A 20,980-nucleotide genomic window follows, 5' to 3' on the forward strand; every position below is an offset into this window, starting at 1 on the left:
TTTAATTATAGCCGTTGATTCTGTTTGATCCATTCAACCTTAATAGTAAGCTATAAACATAGTGCGTAAGACGCCAAAAATGATTTATGAAAATCACTTTTCAATGATGAATCCCTGTGTGAGTTCTGCAAGAACATTAAAGCCAAGTAGTCAAATTTGGAGTTTCAAACGATAGCCTCAGCTACTAGTTCCTGTCAATCATTCGGATTTTGATCCACATCCAATCCGAATCCTATGTAATTAATAGGATAAGGATGGAGACTTCCAGTCCAATTATTCAAAACAAATCCGAATCCAATAATCCAAAATGGATCCAGATATGGGTCAAGGCTGATCCGATCAGTTTTTGAAATGCAAGGAAAGTGCAAGGGTTAGTCAAGAGTATGAAAGTCCGATTCAAGATACAGCCTTGGACCAAAGTTACTGAAAAGTGCAGAGGCTTCAGAGGAGAAAAACACCACCATCTTCATGCTATGAGTCCCAAAATATACACAAGAAACGTAGCAGCAGAAAAACACGTTAAAATCGTCAAGACTCAAATCTAGACTTCTTTACAGAGCATAAACTTAAAGCACTACTACACCAAGGTAAAAGTAAAATGTTTGGATAAAATTTCACCAAAAAGAACAAAAGCTAAGAATTCCGATATTCCTAAATTACAAACCTTGAATAGGTCCACGGTAACATTTACTTCATGTCGACACATTACTACCACGCCAGCTTCAAACCATCATTGTCTTGAGATATCTGAAACTTTTATGGACAGGCTACTCGAGACAGGACCACACACTACTTGAGGCAGCGTAAACCCGTCTTTGGAACTTCCAATTTACTCATTGCTTTTATGAGGTATCTGCAAGCAAAAACAAAATAATGAATAAATTTATACCACAGGATCTGATCTAACAATTTTAACCGGATGAGCCAATGCGACTGGGTTCACTTGGAACCAACCAACCATCGAGTCTGGTTTACCCAAAGGCTATGTTTGGGTAAGGAATTTCCAAGTCCCAAGGGAATGACCCCAAGTTATTAAGAAATGGACCACAAATTGTTTGATGCCGGTGATTAGGACTACATTTCAACTAAACTGGTCAATCGGAAACAGTTCTTCTGGAATTTACACCATTTACTGCAATCCATATTTTTGGTATTCTGACCTCTTTATTTCATGTTTTCAACTAATAAAAAGGACTTGTCCAATCAAGTAACTTCTTTGATAATAAAACATGCCAAGATCGTCTTGTAACTCAAGGACGCTTTGCAGTTGAGTTCTGTGCTAAAAAAACCCTGTCATTATATAACACACTAAAATAAAATGTGCATAACAATGTGCAGAGCCTAAGTTTGTGCCAAATCTTGATTGGTAATTTATGCTTCATTTAAGATTAAAAAGACAAAATATACCTCAATAATCATTTAACTTTCATTTGTATATATTGTCAATTCAACATCACGTATTTTCATAATCATACTTTATAATATAATTTAATACAAAAGAAAACACTTGCAAAACTTTGTAAAACTGTATATAAAGACTTGTTTCCAACCTACAATTTTGGATAAAGAATATAATAGCTAAATAGCAAACTACAAGTTAAATTACTCGATTGCTTACGTCAGATTATCAAGAAATATTTGAGAGGATTAATGAAAGACTTTCATTCAAACTATCCGTTCAATACAAGCAAGGGAGGAGTTAGCATAAAGAGACCTTCAAACTCAAATGAAATCAAGTGTAACCCCATAGCACTATGCATTATCGTTCTTTATTAAATGAATTTCATCCTTTTAATGTACTATATAAATCCATGTTGAAGCTGATGAAGGTCAATGTGACACCAATTAATCTAACAAGTTGTACCTTACACTGAAGTTCTGTAATCGTAGACCTCAACAAAGTATCTCCAACAACCAACCTCAACTTTTTCACAAATTCATCACGAGTTATCTTTCTTTCCTGAAAAGATATCATAATCACACACTAAGTGTCAACATATTTCAACACAAAAAAGTTCAAACAAAATAGGAAAAAGGGAAAATAACAATATTAATCATACCCTGAACAAGTCATAATGAACATTAACTTGTTTCATATCTTCAGGAGGAACCTTATTTTCAATAGCAGAAAACAACATGGGGAAAGGCATCCAGGGTGATTTAGGGGTTCTTTGAGGAGCAGAACCAGTATTAGTGGTTTCCCCCTGAAATCTTCCAGGCTTTGAAATCATTTGACTATTGTTTCCATGAGATTTCCCAGAATCAGAAAGTGGCTGAGTCTCGCTCCCCTATTAGTTAAAAAAAAATGCTAATTGCTGAGTACCATGGTCTACTAGTACTCCACAGTCAATAAAGGAAAGTAAAAAAAGTATAGCAAGAAAACTTATGTTGCAATACAAACTATTCTCAAGTAAAAATGTGATACTAAGACCCAAAAAACGTAGTTCATTCTAGCATGAATGCAACTCATAACAAACAAGTCATACAATGCACTTGCAGTGAACAGATAATTATTCGTAAGTCCAGAAGCACCCGATGAACTTTCGTAGGTGTTCAATACAAAAGCCAATATAAGACTTCAAATATTCCATAGCACCTCTCCTATCTAACTAATGCAAGTTCCACATGTGTTCGATTAAAGAGAATGAATGTCTAGTGACCCAGAATGCTCAAACCATCATTATTGCTTTCAGGGCCAGCATGCGCACATTATCTAAGCCAATGAATTCTATTACCCAAGTTAATTTCCATAACCATATTGCACGGTCGACATACGATACATGGCTATATTAAAGAGAAACTGTCTTCGAAACTAGCAAAATAATGCAAGCTATACTACTATTCACTGAAGTGGAATTTTACTTTCAGTGGACAAAATAATGTAAGCTATACTATTCACTGAAGTGGAATTTTACTTTCAGTGCAAGGCAAAATAATGCAAGCTATACTATTCACTGAAGTGGAATTTTACTTTCAGTGCAAGACCTAGAAAGCCTACAAACTTCTTGGGGACTTCAGTTCAATAAATCAAACAGCTTGAAAATAAGATCTAAGCCTCAACATAGATGTGAAATTATATGTCAAACGAAGCTCATTAAAATAAAACTTTCAGGAGGCAGCCACTTGGATTGGATGAACATGCAACTCATGTCAAGCATGCTACTACGAGGAATAGATGTAATAAAGCACACAAGTAATCAGGTCAAATTACAAGCGTCCATATTAAAGCCAAGAAGAATCATAAAAAAAATATATGAACGGCACGCACTGTATCAACTGCAGACGAGCCCTGTGGTCCTTGGCAGGATGTCCCAACCCCGGAAGCACCAAGTTTATTCTCAGTTCCAATTAGATGTCCTGTAAAAACGTCATGTGCCAGTTTTCAAGTAATAAAAGAAGTTTCAAATAATGAAATCATATTATTGATACAGCGTTTTCTGAGGATACAGCCAGCTATCTCTCTGAATCAGAAGTTGGCGAGGTGATTGCTCATTCATCTCTTGGATTTAGTGAAACATCCCAACCATTGATGGTCTATGACCAATGGATGAAGCCTGTTTGCTTAAACTAACTTCTAAACATTTTCCATCCAAGTTGTAATAGAAATTGAACTGTGTATTTCAGAGCCATAAAACTATTAAAATATAAAAAGTATGGACACATAGGCTCTTATTACAGGCTAGCAAAAAGAAAAAAACTGAAACAAACAGAAAGATTTAAGGATTAGAGTATCACCTTCAGTATTGGATGTGATCTTGAAACTAACAACAAATTCTGGATATATGTGTGTATTCATGTTCATATTCCAGACAATATAATGTTTTGGATCCTGAAGACCATCCACCCCACTATCAAAGTCTTTGCTACTGGGATGGAATTGCTTACTTCCAGGGTGAAGTAACTCCATATTTCCCATTATGACACGACATAATATCATGTGTCGTGCCCCATTTTCGTCAACATCACAAGAACTTGCACTGTGAACAAATGAAAAGTTCAATCCACCTCGAATAAGCATACTATAAAAAATAACCATACATCAAACAACTGTAAGGGATAAGTCAAATTATCAGAAAAGATACCCTTAATAAACAATACCAATAACTTCTCATGACAAAGGAAGCAAGCAGTAACATATAACCATAATAATAAAATAGAAGCAATCAACAATGACCTTAGTACATTTATAACAATGAAGGTAGTGAACACAAACAAATGATGAATGCCTGCTATAGCATTGTCACTCAAAATAGCCACTTTACAGGGTAATGGCTAATAAACAGCCGCATGTCACTGAGGGACATGCCATACGGAGTAACTAGGCCTACCAAGACACTAGATGCAGGACAAAAACATTAATAGCGGCAGACAGACAATACACCTCCGTACTTCACAGTAATCATGTCTAGCCCTTAATATCATCCGTCACTGTGCAGACAATGCTGCTCAGGGAACCCTAAACCATTACTTCATCCTTTCCCCATGCAAGAAACCATTTTTATCTATGGCTGAAGTAGCAACCCCAACCCAGGAAGACTAACTATTTTCAAGCATCTCATCATTCATATCAACAGTATGAACATAATTCACACACAAAAAACATAAATAGTAAACAAACAAACAAACACTAACCAGATGTTAGAGAAGCTAGCTTCTGTGAGATGAACACCAGTGCCATATATGGACTTGTTCGTGGCTAGCCCAGAATGACCAAGCCCATACATCATTATAGTTGCCAGCTCTCCTTTAGAAGAAGCAAGCCAAGCGTATCGTATATTTGCATCACCACGAAACGTTTTCGTAATTTCTACCTGCTTCTGAAAAAGTTCCAATCGAGCTTGCATCAGAGTACTTGAGCATTTGTATATATCAAGTACATCTACACTATCAAAGTTGCTCATTCCTTTAAGGAATATCTTACGCACAGTATCACAATCCAACTTTTCCTTTTCAATCTCAGTTGCTCTAGCTAAATTCTTTGTCATTGCTTCATTGTCATCAGAATATGCATCATCGTTTAGACCAGGTTTCCTGTTGCAACTATTCTCAACTTCTATACCATCACGATTGCTGGCAGGTATTTGATCAACCTGAATTTTCTTTACAAAGCCATTCGACTCCCCACTACATTCATTCAACCCAGATTGACCCATACCATTTATTTCAATTTCCAGGTGCAGTCTTATCTCATGTGATTCACACTGATCTTCAGCCCAGGGTTCCAAACCTTTGCCACCTTCAGGTGGGCAGTACCAGTTTGGTTCATCATCGTCCTCAGCATAAATTTCTGGAAAGAAACAACTACCAGCTTCATCAATCCAAGCAATAGGTTGCTGTAGACCAGTTTTCAAGTCCAATCGGAACATATGCAAAAAATCTAGCACATAATGTTGACCATGTGATTTGATGTTCACAGTTTCCTTCTTGACCTGCAGGTCTTTCCTAACCAAGTCAACAAGATCCTGAGGAAAATCAGTCCATTCACCACTTTGATAAAACATTAGACGCTGTGGCACACCACTCCTTGAAAAATTTGAATAAGATACAAGTAAGGATCGTTGAGATCCACGGCTCATAAGCTTACTTTTGCATCCATATAATTTCCTTCGCTTGGCAAGCTTATTCAAGCTCGGCCTCTGTGACACTCTGTGTGTAGCTCCAGGAAAATATGTTGCATACCGGGTTGCCCGCTTTCTCTTTAAGTCAAGCATAACTCTTCGACCACTATCCAATACCTTTGCGACCTTTGCTTCCATTTCTGTCTACTAGACCAATATCTATCAGCAAGTTTGAATCCAAAAGTTTGAATGCAAAATTAAGATAGAAGTCTAGCCCCGATCATTCTCAGAAGATGATCCATTGAAGATATTTTTCAAATACTTCCTGGGTGGAAGAAAATATTAATCAGGGGAGAAAATTCAGACAGAAAGATAAGCAAACTTAAATGACTGCAAACCAAAGCATGCATCATTATGCAACTAATAAATTCAACACTATACAACTTTTTGTTTGTATGTTCAAGCTTTTGCTTGGATTTTGTTTCGTATTTGTTCCATAATGGAATTTGTTGGAGAAGGCGTTGGAGGAAATTTCAAGTTTAAAGACTTTTGGATTTTTTGAGTCTAGGTGGAGATCAATTTCGAAAGAATTTGGTGCACGTTTGTGTTTGTATTTTGGTATCCCAAATTTGGAAGTCTGCTAATTTCTCGCCAAGGTGAAGATTGTTGGGTTTTTGGCTCAAAATTAGGATGATGCAATAAATTAGGTTTGTGTTACCTATTTGGTTTTGGTGTCAGTATTTGGGTTTGGTTTTGACTTCTTAGTTAGTTTCCTTGGTGGAGAGATTTTGTTAATTACCTATTTCATTAGGATTTGGATTTATTTCCTATTAGGATTCTTATTGTAACTTAAGTCCTATGCATTATAAATAGGACCTTAGGGTTAGTGTATTTGGTGTGGCTCATTCGTGTGGCAATTTGGTGAGAGTCAATTTGTGAGTTTGTGAGTTTGTGAGTTAGAGAGCAATTTGGGAGAATCTTCTCCATTAGTTTTGAGTTCTCTACTCGTTTGGTTTAAGGTTTGTAATTTGTGGGATTTGGGTTGTGAGAGTTTAAACACTCTTTTGTAATCTCCTTTTGTTTAGTGAAATTCCTCTCAGTGCTTCGCTCATGGACATAGGCTTTATGCCAAACCACGTAAATCTCTTGTGCTAGTTTGAGATTGTTTGTTTTAGCTTTCACCTACGACGTTGATATTGGTACTTTGTTAGAATTCGCTTCCGTTTACGCATATAAGTACAACAAAATTATTGTGATCAAGTTCAAAGGCGAAGGCCTTTTATTTGTATTTCTCCCCATTGGTGCAGCTTGTGTAAATCTGAGGACAGTGTTATTCATGTTTTTCTCCATTGTTCTTACTCAATACAGTTGTGGTGGAAATTGTTTCAGGAAGTTAGAGCTAGTTGGGTCATTCCAAAGGGTTGTTTCATGCTTCTATGCACCAAGTTTGATGCTTTAGGAAAGGGGAGGAAAGCTAAAGCTTTGTGTGGCTGTTTGGTGTTGGCAGTCTTTTGGAACATTTGGTTGGAGCATAATAGAAGAGTTTTTGAAGATTATAATGGAGTGGGGGTAGCAGAACTATGGGGTAGAGTAAGATACTGGGCAGCCATATGGGCATCAGTTTTGAATGAGTTCATGGATTATTCTCTTTCTCATATAGTGTGGGATATGTTAGCTGCCGTAAAATGAGGTTATATTACTTGTAAATTGATCTACTCGAGAGGTCTTATCTAGTTTTGCTAGATGGTGGATTTCTTATCCACTATTTTGTAATTCATGCTATTTTTTAATAAAGTGTTATCGTTTCTTCTCAAAAAAAAAAAAAAAAAAAAAAAAAATTACTGAACGAAATCTGAAATCTAATTTTGTAAAATGTCCCGAATTATCAACAGTCCATATACATAGATACAATTTCAAACAGATCAAAGCCGATTCAACATAGATTCAAATGTAATTTACAATCAAAACTGAAAGTTCAACCACATAAGCAGAATAAAATAACTATTCAAAAATATTTAATCATCTAAACAGTAGCAGTATCAATCAACCAAAATAAAGCAACAGTCACCTCAATCCTCAGAGCATCAACCCAGTAAACCACGGTGCAATCAAGGCTGACCAAAAAAAAAAAATACAATTGATTAGATACTAACATCAAAACAAAATATAATTGAAATTAAAAAAAAAAGTATTATTTGTAAATTAAATAAATAATTAAAAATTAAAAAAATGGTTTTCCCCGTTAACACTCACAGATCGGCTTCCTGATGGCTTCAATTGCATGCATGGCTTCGGTTGAAAATTGTGAGACAGAAATTGGGAGGGAAATTGAGAAAACCCGATCGGGATCAAATTTTGGAAATTTGGCATTTAAAACGGGAAGAAGGCTTCTGAGATGGCAAGAGAAACCGTAACCTAATTAGAGACTTGAAACCCTGAAAGCTGAAGGGAGAAAGATGAAAAGGAACGACAGACTCTGAGTAATTCTGAAGCAGTCGGTGAAAGGGAACGGCGCCGTTGTGGAGGGGCAGTCGGAGTCGTGTTTATTACTGCGGCGGTGCTAGGGTTTCGGATTGGCCAAGGGTTTGACAGAGCAGGCGCTGCTTTGACAAGTAATTGCGGATGCGAGGGTTGCGTGGTGAGGATGAAGACCTAGAAGGTTGTGATCCTGTGGTGTCTTGCCTACAATACTAGTCAACCAACACGGTCACACGTGCCGACAAAGATAAATTAATACTTGTCTAGCACGCGCTCTTATAAAGGCGGTGTTTTTTGCACACGGCGTTTGATTTAAGCAAAAGAGATTGCACTCAGCCCAGTTGGGCGGGCATCTTTCTGTCACGCACCGACCTTGAGATACCAGATCAACATGTGATGTCAGGTCGTAGTTGTACAGCAATATAAAAAAACAAAAACTAAAGAAAAAGATTTGAAAACTTCAAGTTTGTTTGATACTCTATTTAAATTCAACTTTTTAAACTCAAAAATAATTTTCAAGTTTAAGGCCTTAAAAACTTGTTTGGTATGACTATTTTCAAAAACTGAACTCAAAACTAACTTAAAAATATAGTTTATTCTCTAAAAATATAAAAAAAAAGAGTTTTTAGAGTTTTTAAACTTAAACTCACTCATTTATTTTCTCTTCCTTTTATTTTTTTACTTTTTTCATCTCCTTCAACCCATTTTCTTCATTCATTCGGTTCTTTCTCTCTATTTCATCTGATCATCTCTCTTCTTTCTCTTTTCTTCAATCATCTTTTACTTTCTTTCCTTCTCTCTTTTTTTTCTCCCTATCATGCGACTCCCCCTTTTTAGATCTCTTTATCTAGTTTAAGTTGTAAGATTTAAAAATGTTAAATTGTAAACCAATCAAGTTTTTTGAAGCTTAAAGAAAATTGTTTTTAAGAAATGTTCTTAAGAAATGTTTTGAGAAATGATAAAAAATTTTAAAATAGAATACCAAACAGGTCCTTATATTTAATCAAAAAGACAAAATAAATAGGTAAGTGAATAGTAATAGAAATGACTTTTTAGGCTAAAAATGTCATTAATGTTAAAAGTGAATAATACCAAGAGTGTTTCATTAAAACTCAAAAAAAAAAAATGGTTTTTAACTTTAATTCTTTAAGAAGATTGAAATTTAAAATAAAATTGGTGTTAGATTACATATTGATTATAATCCCCTGATGTGTCCTTAATTCAAAATAATTAATGTACATTTTATTTAATGTCTCCCATTAAATATTTACATTTATTAATATACAAATTTTAATTTATTTTTTGACCAAAACAGAGTTTTTAAATTTATAAATTTTATTTTATATTCTTCCAACTTGAAAGACTCAATTAATGTACCTAAATGGTAGTACCGAAATGTGTATACCAAAATGTGTTATATTGAACCAATGTATTTAAATGTTAGTACCAAAATATATGTACTGAAATATATGCACCGAAATGTATTATATTAAATTAATGTACCGAAATGTATACACCGAAATATTAGTACCGAAATGTATTATATTGAATTAATGTACCTAAATGTTTGTATCGAAATGTATCTACGGAAATGTGCGTACCTAAATGTATGTACCTAAATATATTATAATGAATTTAATGTACCTAAATGAAGAACACAAAGTACATCAAAATATATTGCATAACAAAAATTAATTAATCTAAATGTTTACAACAAAATATATTACGATAAATGAAATGAAAATGAAATAAAATTAATACATCAAAAATTAGGAAGAAAAAAAATTAATAAATCAAAATATAATTAATAAATGAGGTTATTAATGTATCGATGGGCTAAAATTAGATTTTGATCTTGCTAATGCTTTTAATCTAAAAGTCATCTTTGTCAAGGATTAAAATGAAGTTTTCTTTATAAAAAAATCAACTAGATTCAATATTTCAACAAGGTATATAAACTAAGTGAAGGGAAATAATGAGATTTCTATGGGATTTCTAGTGATTAGCATGCATATACAATTATAAATTTATATACATAAGCAACGGAAGCATATTATCACATATGATCAAAGTTATAGTTATGCAAATCCCCTTCAAGAAGCATAGGTTCATATATGATGCATCAAAAAAATATTGAAGAACAAAGTGAAGGTTGAGTTTTATATCTCTTGATCTAGACTTTAGACCAAGGATGGACCACCTCCAAGCTCTTTGTTCTTGGAACTCCTTGAGTCTAGCCTCCCTCCTTGTTTCCTCCACCTTGATAGATTTGGAACTCCTTTATTCTCCTCTAGTCTCCAAAGTAGAAGACCTTTAAAGATCCTCACCCACTAGTGTAGTGAGATAGATGTTGGAATAACCAAAAGGAGAAGAGATGATTAGCTATTTCCCTTCTTGTTGGCCGGCTATGTGTGTGTAGAGAGAGACTTGTTTTTCTCTAGTTGAAAAGAACACACAAAAGCCCTAATAAAACGTTTTCATTCAATTGTCTTTATAAAGGTAAAAGAAGTAAGTTAACTAATTGACTCTGTCTCTCTCTTCTTTCCTCATCTTTGGGCGGCCCCTTAGTGTAGGTTTGGACTTTGGGGTTTTATCATTTCAAGTCATCATATGCTTGAATAAAAAGCTCAAAGGGTTTGGGCCCGAATGAACCCAAACTTTTCTTTAAGCCCGAAACGATCTTTCATCGCTTCTAGGATTTCTTTGGACTTTCTAATTAATCATAGCACTTAATTAATACAATTAATTAATTTCATCATCCTTTAGTTGTCTCACCACAAGAGTGTATCGGTGTACAATTGTTTTAAGTTCTAATTAGCAAGGTAGTGAGGTGATTGGTACCAATCCAATTGATTAGTATTTACCCAATCACTCAGTGATTTAAAACTTACTTTTAATTATCCTTCTTCTTTGATGACCACTTATTTAATCATCTAGAAGAATCCACAAGCCATGAGTGACATCTAATCATATATCATGGTTACCCAAGCTAATGTAGAATTTAGTCGGAGAACCTATTCAGTTGGAATTACAATGTAATTCGGTCATTCTCTAATACAATACTCACAATAACATTACTAGAGTATGTATACTTAATGCCAAACCCCTAATGTGATTATACCAAGTTATATGATTCAATTGAGTCGTATAAGAACGCCTTCTATCATTACACTAGATACTTCAGCCGATTATTCCCAAATCATATCTAAGAGTATTCTTCCTTTCATAATGAGGATTAGAGATCCTTTGTTGATTATTTACATGCCTCTGAGAATAAATCACTGACCCCAACAATGCATAGAAGACATCCAAGATGAGATGTGGTCATATCTCATTATCAAATGATCAACAACGTATCCCTAAGACAACTATAATGTCTCATGTCAAAGGATTACTTACATTATTCCAACCAGTAGAGTTGTTTGCTTGACATGTGAGCAGACCTTAATGCAAGTATTCTTGTTTGATTGTGTTTAGTGAACTTATTCCCTTAATGAGCACCTACATACTTGTCTTAGTGTCACTACAAGAACGGCTTGAGACTTTCCATCCTTCCCATTTAAAGGGGACATAATATGTACTGGTCTATGTATTGTCAGTGTCCCTCTGACAATCCTATGACTAGGAATCTTTTGGACATTATGGTTATGTGAAGAGGGTCTCTGCAGTCTAATATCATTAGATTACTTCTTCCATCGATCCATTGTCCATGGATTCACTATTTTGGACATATATCGTTTATTGAGATAATCCTAATGAGTGACTTTTCCCTTTTGCTGTATTAGAGTTATCTACACATACAAACATTGTCCTGAAAGGTTTCTTCCAAAGATTGACTTTCAAGGCATATCTCCAACAATCTCCCACTTACACTAAAGTCAATCACTAATACATCTTATAGATGCTAGTCGAGTGAACTTGAGCTCGTAGGTTAATCAGGTTATGTATTAATCCTTTTAACTTAGAAAAAGATTTACTTTTTAAATGTCTCGAAAACATTTAACGTTGTCTCTTCCTTGTGTTCAAATACTTTGATGAGACCTTGATTCCATGACTTGAGTTATCGCTCCATTACGTTGCAATATCCTACTAACAACTTTATGGTTTGGATTCAATCATTGGTTCAAAATGAACTCCGTCTATTTGAAACACCTTTTGAAGCAGTTTCTAAAACTTTAATATATATTGACACATATTTCGTTTGTATACTTTATACAAACTTTGCTCCAACCTTGAGACCATTGTAGTATCATACTAACAATACATTCTTATGATTAGTACTTCATCCACCATTAAGTTCCATTTGTTAAAATTGGTTATTATCACTTTGATTTATTTACCTAAGTGAATGCATGTTTCCAGAGTCTCACTATGACATTCCTTTCTCAAAGGCAATACTATATCAGTTGCTACGGTTCTGATCCTGGGTTTTAGCAATATCTGAAAATGACAACTCTTATGGTTATTCACCTTTGGATATCATCTTACAAGTCCATACATGTGTCCCTTTTGTGATTTTGTGACATATTTTTTATAAGGGTCATGTGACACACCCCAACTCGAAATGTCCACTTGGACTCCGAATCGAGTTGTGTTGGCCAACATCTGGAGGGTGACGAAGCCATAAAGTGTAATGTAGTGGGAAAAATGATGTGAGTAAATATAAACCTAAAAGTGTCTAATCAAAAGAGTGCGCGAGTGAGTGTAATTGAACCCATTTTACACGTGATGTCGGAGTATAAGAAAGTATAGTAAGTAGGATGAGGGTTATACCACTGAAGATAACCATCTCCTGAGATTTGCCAAAATCATCGTTTACACATAAGCATAACTACTAAACTTGGAGGGGTGAAAAATAAAGTTGAGTGAGTCAGCAAAACAACGTTTGTAAGAAAACCTTTATTTTCGAACATACTAACCCCTCGCTGTAAAACAAGTCTACTTTCCTTAAAATATACTACGTAAGTATGTAAACAATAATACAACAACAATATAACCTATGCCAAGTCATGATATATCAATACCACAGTAATATAATCATGTAATATAATCATGTAATAATCAAGTATAACTAAGTGCTCATCCATCTAAGCTAACACACGAGTTCGAACAGATAATCTCTTACACGAACAGGACTGGGTGTAATCAATACGCTATAATACTACAATCACATGAAGGCTAGTGCAAAAGTACGATCACATACAAGTCGCAAATGCCTAATGCAAACTGTACGACAAGACTAGCACCTAACTTGGATCCAAGGCGAGCGAACGGTGCAATGTGAACATACACGTGAAGGACTGGCCCTGGCCCTGGGGCGAGTATTAACACCGGTGCAGCAAGATGAGCATGTACAGATATGTATAAATGTCATGACAATAATATCCCAACCATATAACAACATTTATCACAATTAATATCACAATAACAATACTTTGCAATATAAGCGTAGAATGAAGTAAATACGCATTTATGGAAACTATAACTATATATAGATATAAAAATAAAATGCCCACTCACAGATATGCAGTCAAATGAAGTCTTTGAGCCTTACTTGACTCCGTACTTCCTCGGGATACGTTTCCCCTTATAAGTGAAATTACTAATTAACTTAGTTTAATAACACATAAACGGAAACTTAAATAAAACCTCTGTAGATTGCTCAAACATTTGGTTTGAATATACGAAATCGATCTACTCGACATCATGGACCTACACAAACTAACCGCACGGTGACCGGAGGTCGGACGCGCTCTCACGCGCCGCCTAGCCCACGGCCACACGTGCGCCCTCATCATCAGCTTTCCAAATTTTTCATGTTTTTCTTCTAACTTTAGGTGCTCATTTCGAGCTCGATTCCTCACCATAAACAACATAATTTATAAGGGAATGAAGCCCAACACGAGAGGAACAAATCCATCCCAAGATTTGGCCGAGACGCAGTCGGCGTTGGCCGGAAAAATAACCTAAAGGTGGCCTGATGGCCATGGTCCAAAATTTCCAGAAATCTAGAAATTTCTTCCCAACTTTCATAGTTAATTTCTAATTCGATACTTAACCAAACTTGATGATTCAAAAGCTCTTTTGAAGTTAGGAATGTAGAGAATAAGTCTATACCTATTGAAAGTTCATTTGTGGTCCGTGTTGTCTAGGAATTTGGCCTAAAAGTGGCCAAATGGCCACAGTTAAAAATTTCCAGAAACCAAGATTTTTCATCCCAACTTTGAAGGTTGATTTCTAGCTCAAAACTTAACCAAACTCAGTGATTCAAAAGCCATTTTGAAGTTAGGAATGTAGGGAAGAGATCCATACCATTGGAAGGCTCAACGGAACACGAGGTTGGCTGGAAAAATGGCTAGAAGGTGGCCAAACGACCACAATTTTGAAGCTTCCATATTTCTGGAAAATGTCCCTCGAGTTGTTTTTCGTGCTAACACCTTCACCAAAGCCATTTCTAATCACTCACCAAGTAATGTAGACTACAGGGAAGGAAAATCAAAGGAGTCTTGAAGCTTACCTTCGCCAGAGAACGCAATATGTCGTCGAAAATAGATGCACAGTTACTGTGCCGTGCAAGAGAATGGAGAGGGTGAGTGTTCTTGTCTCAGCCCATGGTTTGTGAGGGATGCTACTTGAAGGTGATAATAAATTTGTGTTGCTACACCTTCTGTGTAATGAGGGAGAGTTGAGAGAAAGAAGAGAGAGAGTGAGGGAAGGATGAACCGGATAGGTGACAAAGGAGATGGGAAAAGAGTTAGAGAGATTGTTTGAAAATGAGGTGCATGATTGACAAATGAGAAGTGACCCAAGAAGGAGGGAAAGTGGACAAGATCCGGGGAAATGGGAAGAAAATGAATGAGGGAGTGGTGGAGGTATAAGGCATGGGCCTCACATGTCTCACAAAGCAACATATTAAAATACCTTTAACACGAAATTACCCCTTTTACCTTTGGTAATCGATGCTTCGTAAAATTTTAACCGTAGCTCCAAATTCGATTTTGCCTATGCCTACGCATTCGTAACGTTGAATGCTTCGAGAATATGGTAAAAGAATGTTTTATACGTCTCCCAAAACGCGGGTCAACGAAAGTCAACACCCTCATCTCTAGGGCATTTATGTTAAAATAGGGACGGGCTGTCACATCATGAAAGTAGTTTTTCTATCATATGTAATACTTTCTCAACTCTTCAACATTTGAGACTCAATTTCTCTATATAACATTCTTGAGACAGCATTGCTGCATCATTAAGTCCATTCTCAATTGACTTCATTTATGTCTAGTCCATTTTTAACTCTGTACTTCAAAATTGATCATGTCACATTTTGTCATTTTGAGTAACATATGTTTTTCATTAAGTCTATCAAATTGACTTTATTCATAACATGTTGCTCAAAAGTATGACATCACTCCCATTGACCTTGTTATAACTAAGCATTCATTCGAAACTTAAGAAAAACTTAACATTTATATTTTTTGATTTGAATGCATAAAGCTCCCACTAACTTGTCTTGGATCTATTGCCAATCTTTTAGATCCATTAGCTTATTGTTGATGACTTAATTGATTTGAGATAGTCAACAATTCTAGCTAATACAAGTTGTTTAAATGAACATACACAAAGAATTCCTTCTTAAGTAATCCATCAATATTTGATTAAAATTGAATTTAGATCTAATATCAAATGAGTGACTTGTTTTGTCAAGTCCTTTCATTTAAAAACATATGGTGTCAAACACCATACTTCAAGTTTTAGTCATACTAAGACTTTTAAAGTAGTCATATAAGAATTATTCAAATCTTTAGTGGAAGCATGGATCCAACTAAGGATATAGAAATTCAACCATACCTCCTAGGTGGTTGATTTAATTCTTTATCAAACTACATAGAGCATTATAGTTACATGAGGTGCCGAAATCAGATTGTCTTGTTGTTTAAATAATATGTTGTGACTTATTTTGAAACTATTTCCTTTTGTTTCATCAACTTGTCCATTTGCTTTGTTCTTAGCTTGTTCTCATAAAAGAGAATGATGGACAACTCCCAACATATAAAAATTTTATGCTAGGTTGGTGAAACCAACATTCATAGGTTATCCTTAGAACGTTACACAACATAGAATTTTAACGCTTTGAAGAGCTTGAGACTTTTAACAATTAAAATTACAAGCTCAATAAGAATAGTACCGTACTATTAATTTTAGACAACTATAAACAAATCATATTCAAGTTTATATCCTTTTCTCACCTCCCACTATTTCTCATGACTTTAATGAGAAATCGCATTATACATCCAAAGTGTATAATTCTGAAGTATACGGGTATAGGACATTGTGTAGTAGCTTAAAACCTTTTAAGCTTATTGTTCCAACTCCACTAAGTTGATGTCTTGTTATTAAGTGACTAAGGTCTTTAAACCTTTTACAGATTTAGACACTTCATTCTTGGTTTGATTACTAACACATTTGACATTTCTTAAAACAATTTAAGAGTGTCCAATTAGTTGTTCAAAACTACTAGTTGAACCAAGAGTGATCTTGGTTATTTGTGGTTATGTAAGTGATAACCATATAAGAAACATTTTTCTTATGTATTATTCGCTTCATTATAATATGATTTGCTTTTCTTCAAGAAAGGAATCTCTAGACTTTCTCAATTCATATAAGACTCATATGTAGCCAATTGGAACCAAATCTAAAGATTCATTGTATCCATCTATGGCCAACAAGTGAGATTTATCCTTGATGGATCTAAAGTTTGAATATCGCATTATATAAGTGATACATTTCTTGTATCTCAACTAGAATACAACAAGACAATATTCAATTCATAACCCTACTTTGAGGGACAAATATAGTAGAAGGCATTCATCACATTACATTAATATGACAAGTTAAACATTCATAATGTTTAATACAAAAGAATTAGCTCTTACATTATAGACTAATTATATACCTTCATATAGGCACCAAAAGTGGGTCTTCCATCATATGAAGCCACATAATAAGTTCTTAGCAAAATAAGAAAGTTTAAAGACTGTCTTTAAGTGCCTAACAAACTTCCTAAGTAGTTAGCAAAAAAATATGGGCTGAACTCTTCACTTTATCCTTTCTTTGCTTGTCCATCTTCTACTTGGCTCATTCACCTACATACAATTGCATAAGTGATTAGCATTTTATATCAAATATAAATATTAGAAGATCTAATAATTAGAATTGAAGATAAGAGCAAAAACCATACTTTGTGGCTTGTCCTTCAAAGATGCAAGGTATAGTCTGCAATTCATCTTCCAAAGCCCATCATTTCCACAGTGGTGGCATATCCTCTTGTGCTCATTTGCCTTCTTCTTCTTCACTCATCCTTGGGCATTAGGAGCCGATGACTTCTTCTCATTTCCTTTGGATTTGCCTTTCGGCTTGGCCTTGGAAGTGGATGACTTGTTGTAGGCTACTGCTGCAGTCCCCACAACATTCTCTTTCTTCATAGTCTTCTCAGCAATTACTAACATGTTTAGTAACTCAGAGAGGATGTTATCCATCTTGTTCATGTTGTAGTTCATAACGAATTGTGAGAACGAATTAGAAAGAAAAGCCAAGATGAAGTCCTGGGTCAATTCCTCGTCAAGCGGAGTACCTAGGTTCTTCAGTTGTTCAATGAGTCCAATCATCTTTAGTACATGTTGATGCACTGGAGCTCCCTTGACCATTTTGGTCTTCATAAGTTCACTGACAGTGCTGAAGCAATGATTGCGTGTTTTTTCACCATATAACTTTGTAAGATGGAGTATGATGGAGGATGCACTGTCCATACCCTCGTGCTGTCTCTGCAGCTCCTCATTCATGGAAGCCAACATATAGCACTTAGCTTGTGTATCATCCTCAACATGCTTGTCATACGTAGCACGCTCATCCTTAGTGGCATCAGGGCCAAGAGGTATGTGAGGTGGAGCCTTGTTTAGTACGTAAACAATTTTCTCCAAGGTTAGGATAATCTTGACATTACAGTACCATGATGGGAAATTATGCCCCTCAAGGTAATGCTTGTCGAGTATCTTTGATAGTGTGCTTCCAACCATATCAAAATACATAACAATAAAATAAATTAGTTTGATTGTTGATTAAGTCAAACGATTTGAGTCTTTAAACCGAATGACACCACCCACTATTTTTGGCAAATCCCATATCCCTCAAGATGGAATCTGGGAGATTTCAAAGAAAGCTCCTAGCGGGTTATGGGAGGCTTACTATTACCAAGCCCACCTCACAATGATATGATGTTGGCTAGCAAAAATAATAACGAGAGGGTAGAGCTACCTATTCACAACAACCTCTTGTGATTACCCATCTAGTTGGCCTCTAGAGAATAATGCTTCGCAATGATATGATGTTGGCACCATTTCTCTTAGTTAAGTTTTAACCCACCATGCCGGTTCGGATAGGGGTCCAAGTATGACCTCACAATGATATGATGTCGGCCATACTTACTGCCTACCTTCACCACATCAAATGTTGAAATAGACTCCTCCTGAGTATAAGCACATACTTTAAACTCCCCCATGATAGGGTGAAGTCGGTGTATAAGTCATAAACGATTGAAGCCTACCATGGTGGAAGGCCACGAAGAATTGTTCAAAGCACCTCTCCGCTTTCAACTTAATATTGGATGTTGGTTGAGGGATTTTAAGGTCTCATCATTTTATTTATTTAATCATATTATAATAAATTGTGTCCTATTACAACTACTAGTCCAAAGTAAATGAAATTAGTAGCATATGATATCTCCACTATTCATTTTCGCAAAACAAATCAATATCAAGACAATTTTCAAAATATTGGAGATATATATTACTACTAATTGAGTTCATTTTAGTTTGGTAGCGTATGATACTCCCACTATTTGTTTTGAGAAAAACAAATCAATATCAAAAACAAAATTTTCAAATATTGGAAGTAACTACTACTACCAAAGTTTTTGCATTCCTTTGAATTTGGACTTTATAGTTATCTTAAGTCTTTGGATGACTATGGACTTATTAGGTTGATTCAACAATGAGCCAACATTGTTGAATAAGACGTAGGGAAGATTGTATCGTTTTAATTACGTACTTTCAATCCAATTAAAACATTTTTCATTGAGCCATTAGAAACGAAAGACAATCATTCATTGCTAATTAAGGCGTTAGACCCAACAAATCTTTAATTTCAAGAAAAACCCCTTTTAATATGTCTCCTTACCAATAGTTAAAGAAACTCTAGTCTAGTACTAGAGGGAATCAACTAATTGAAAGAGATAAAGAAGTAAAAAGAATTACAAACGATTTGTACAAATTACATATACTAAGAGGGAGAGAAAGATTAACGTCCAACGTGTTGTGGTCCAATTGAATTGATAATTAAAACACATTCCCAAGGTTCAAACAATTTGAATTTAGCGGCCTAACTCGTAGCTCAATTATTGTTTAAGGCACAAGTCCATAGTCAACCATTTATCTAACTACTTAATCACATTAAATAATTAAATTTGAATGCAACACAATCAATTAGATTTAGTACATATGGTCATAATTGTATGATGAGTTTAAACTACAAAAAAAAATTAAAAAATCAAAATATTTTGTCCTCTAGAGAGGTGGGGCCGAAATAAATGAAGAACAAAATAAATGAAGAACAATAAGAATAAAAAATATGAAAACCAAGAACAAAACCATGAATACAATTTCAAGATTTTAGCTTTCTTGGTGGTTTTTCAAACCAAAAAATAAAAGTGACAAGGACTTGGCTTTCTAGCTTAAAAGTGTGTGTGTGTGTGACTAAAAAAGAAACACAAACACAAGCCAAAAAACTCCCCAAAACTGTGCCCTCCCCATGGAAGAAAAAACCTCAAATTTTGTTCAAAACTCACTCTTCATTCATGCATCCAAAACACTTTTTGCATACATATCATTTTCAACTCTTGAAACACATTTTTCAACACTTGAAAAAACCAAAGATAAACATATCTAGAATGAAGAAATAATATGTCAAACATAAAATCAAAACCCATATGCATAAAATCCAAAAGGACACATCAAATATAAACCTTTGGCTCTGATACCACTTAAAGGGAAATAATGAGATTTCTATGGGATTTCTAGTGACTAGCATACAACAACAACAACAACAACAACAAAGCCTTTTCCCACTAAGTGGGGTCGGCTATATGAATCCTAGAACGCCATTGCGCTCGGTTTTGTGTCATGTCCTCCGTTAGATCCAAGTACTCTAAGTCTTTTCTTAGGGTCTCTTCCAAAGTTTTCCTAGGTCTTCCTCTACCCCTTCGGCCCTGAACCTCTGTCCCGTAGTCACATTTTCGAACCGGAGCGTCAGTAGGCCTTCTTTGCACATATCCAAACCACCGAAACCGATTTTCTCTCATATTTCCTTCAATTTTGGCTACTCCTACTTTACCTCGGATATCTTCATTCACAATCTTATCCTTTCTCGTGTGCCCATACATCCCACGAAGCATCCTCATCTCCGCTACACCCATTTTGTGTACGTGTTAATGCTTCACCGCCCAACATTCTGTGCCATACAACATCGCTGGCCTTATTGCCGTCCTATAAAATAAAATTTTCCCTTGAACTTCAGTGGCCTACGACGGTCACACAACACGCCGGATGCACTCTTACACTTCATCCATCTAGCTTGTATTCTATGGTTGAGATCTCCATCTAATTCTCCGTTCTCTTGCAAGATAGATCCTAGGTAGCGAAAACGGTCACTTTTTGTGATCTTCGCTAGATTGCTCCGGTCATTAGTGAGGATAAGTATATAAATGGATAGAGATAGGAAAGCAAACACAAGATGTACGTGGTTCACCCAGATTGGCTACGTCCACGAAATAGAGGAGTTCTCATTAATTGTGAAGGGTTTACACAAGTACATAGGTTCAAGCTCTCCTTTAG

General features: G+C 35.4%; 1 protein-coding gene across 3 annotated transcripts; it reads right to left on the minus strand.

Annotated features, from left to right (window-relative positions):
• Positions 1 to 440: 440 nt before the first annotated feature.
• On the minus strand, positions 441 to 14,802 carry LOC103438779 (inactive poly [ADP-ribose] polymerase RCD1-like). Of its 3 annotated transcripts, XM_070825181.1 has the most exons (9): positions 14,554 to 14,802; positions 14,349 to 14,473; positions 7,627 to 7,672; positions 4,633 to 5,883; positions 3,736 to 3,977; positions 3,269 to 3,357; positions 2,061 to 2,288; positions 1,865 to 1,960; positions 441 to 853 (listed from the first exon to the last, which is right to left on the minus strand). In XM_070825181.1, the coding sequence occupies exons 4-9, from the start codon at positions 5,754 to 5,756 to the stop codon at positions 830 to 832; spliced, it is 1,803 nt and encodes a 600-aa protein (XP_070681282.1). In that variant the 5' UTR covers positions 5,757 to 5,883; positions 7,627 to 7,672; positions 14,349 to 14,473; positions 14,554 to 14,802; the 3' UTR covers positions 441 to 829. The 3 variants fall into 3 exon arrangements, with proteins under 3 accessions (XP_070681282.1, XP_008375549.2, XP_008375548.2); XM_008377327.4 differs by lacking the exons at positions 14,349 to 14,473; positions 14,554 to 14,802 and adding an exon at positions 7,812 to 8,408 and having other exon boundaries at positions 4,633 to 5,879; XM_008377326.4 differs by lacking the exons at positions 14,349 to 14,473; positions 14,554 to 14,802 and adding an exon at positions 7,812 to 8,408.
• Between the last annotated feature and the right edge of the window lie 6,178 nt (positions 14,803 to 20,980).

Source organism: Malus domestica, chromosome 07 (genome assembly GCF_042453785.1).
Source record: "Malus domestica chromosome 07, GDT2T_hap1".
Classification (NCBI taxonomy): Eukaryota; Viridiplantae; Streptophyta; class Magnoliopsida; order Rosales; family Rosaceae; genus Malus; species Malus domestica.

Excerpts from the sequence above, each read along its gene's own strand:
- LOC103438779 (XM_070825181.1), bottom strand. The coding sequence starts at position 5,756 with ATGGAAGCAAAGGTCGCAAAGGTATTGGATAGTGGTCGAAGAGTTATG. Across the intron at positions 3,358-3,735 it reads GATCACATCCAATACTGAAG|GACATCTAATTGGAACTGAG; the intron begins GTGATACTCTAA and ends ACGTTTTTACAG. Across the intron at positions 2,289-3,268 it reads GCTCGTCTGCAGTTGATACA|GGGAGCGAGACTCAGCCACT; the intron begins GTGCGTGCCGTT and ends TTTAACTAATAG.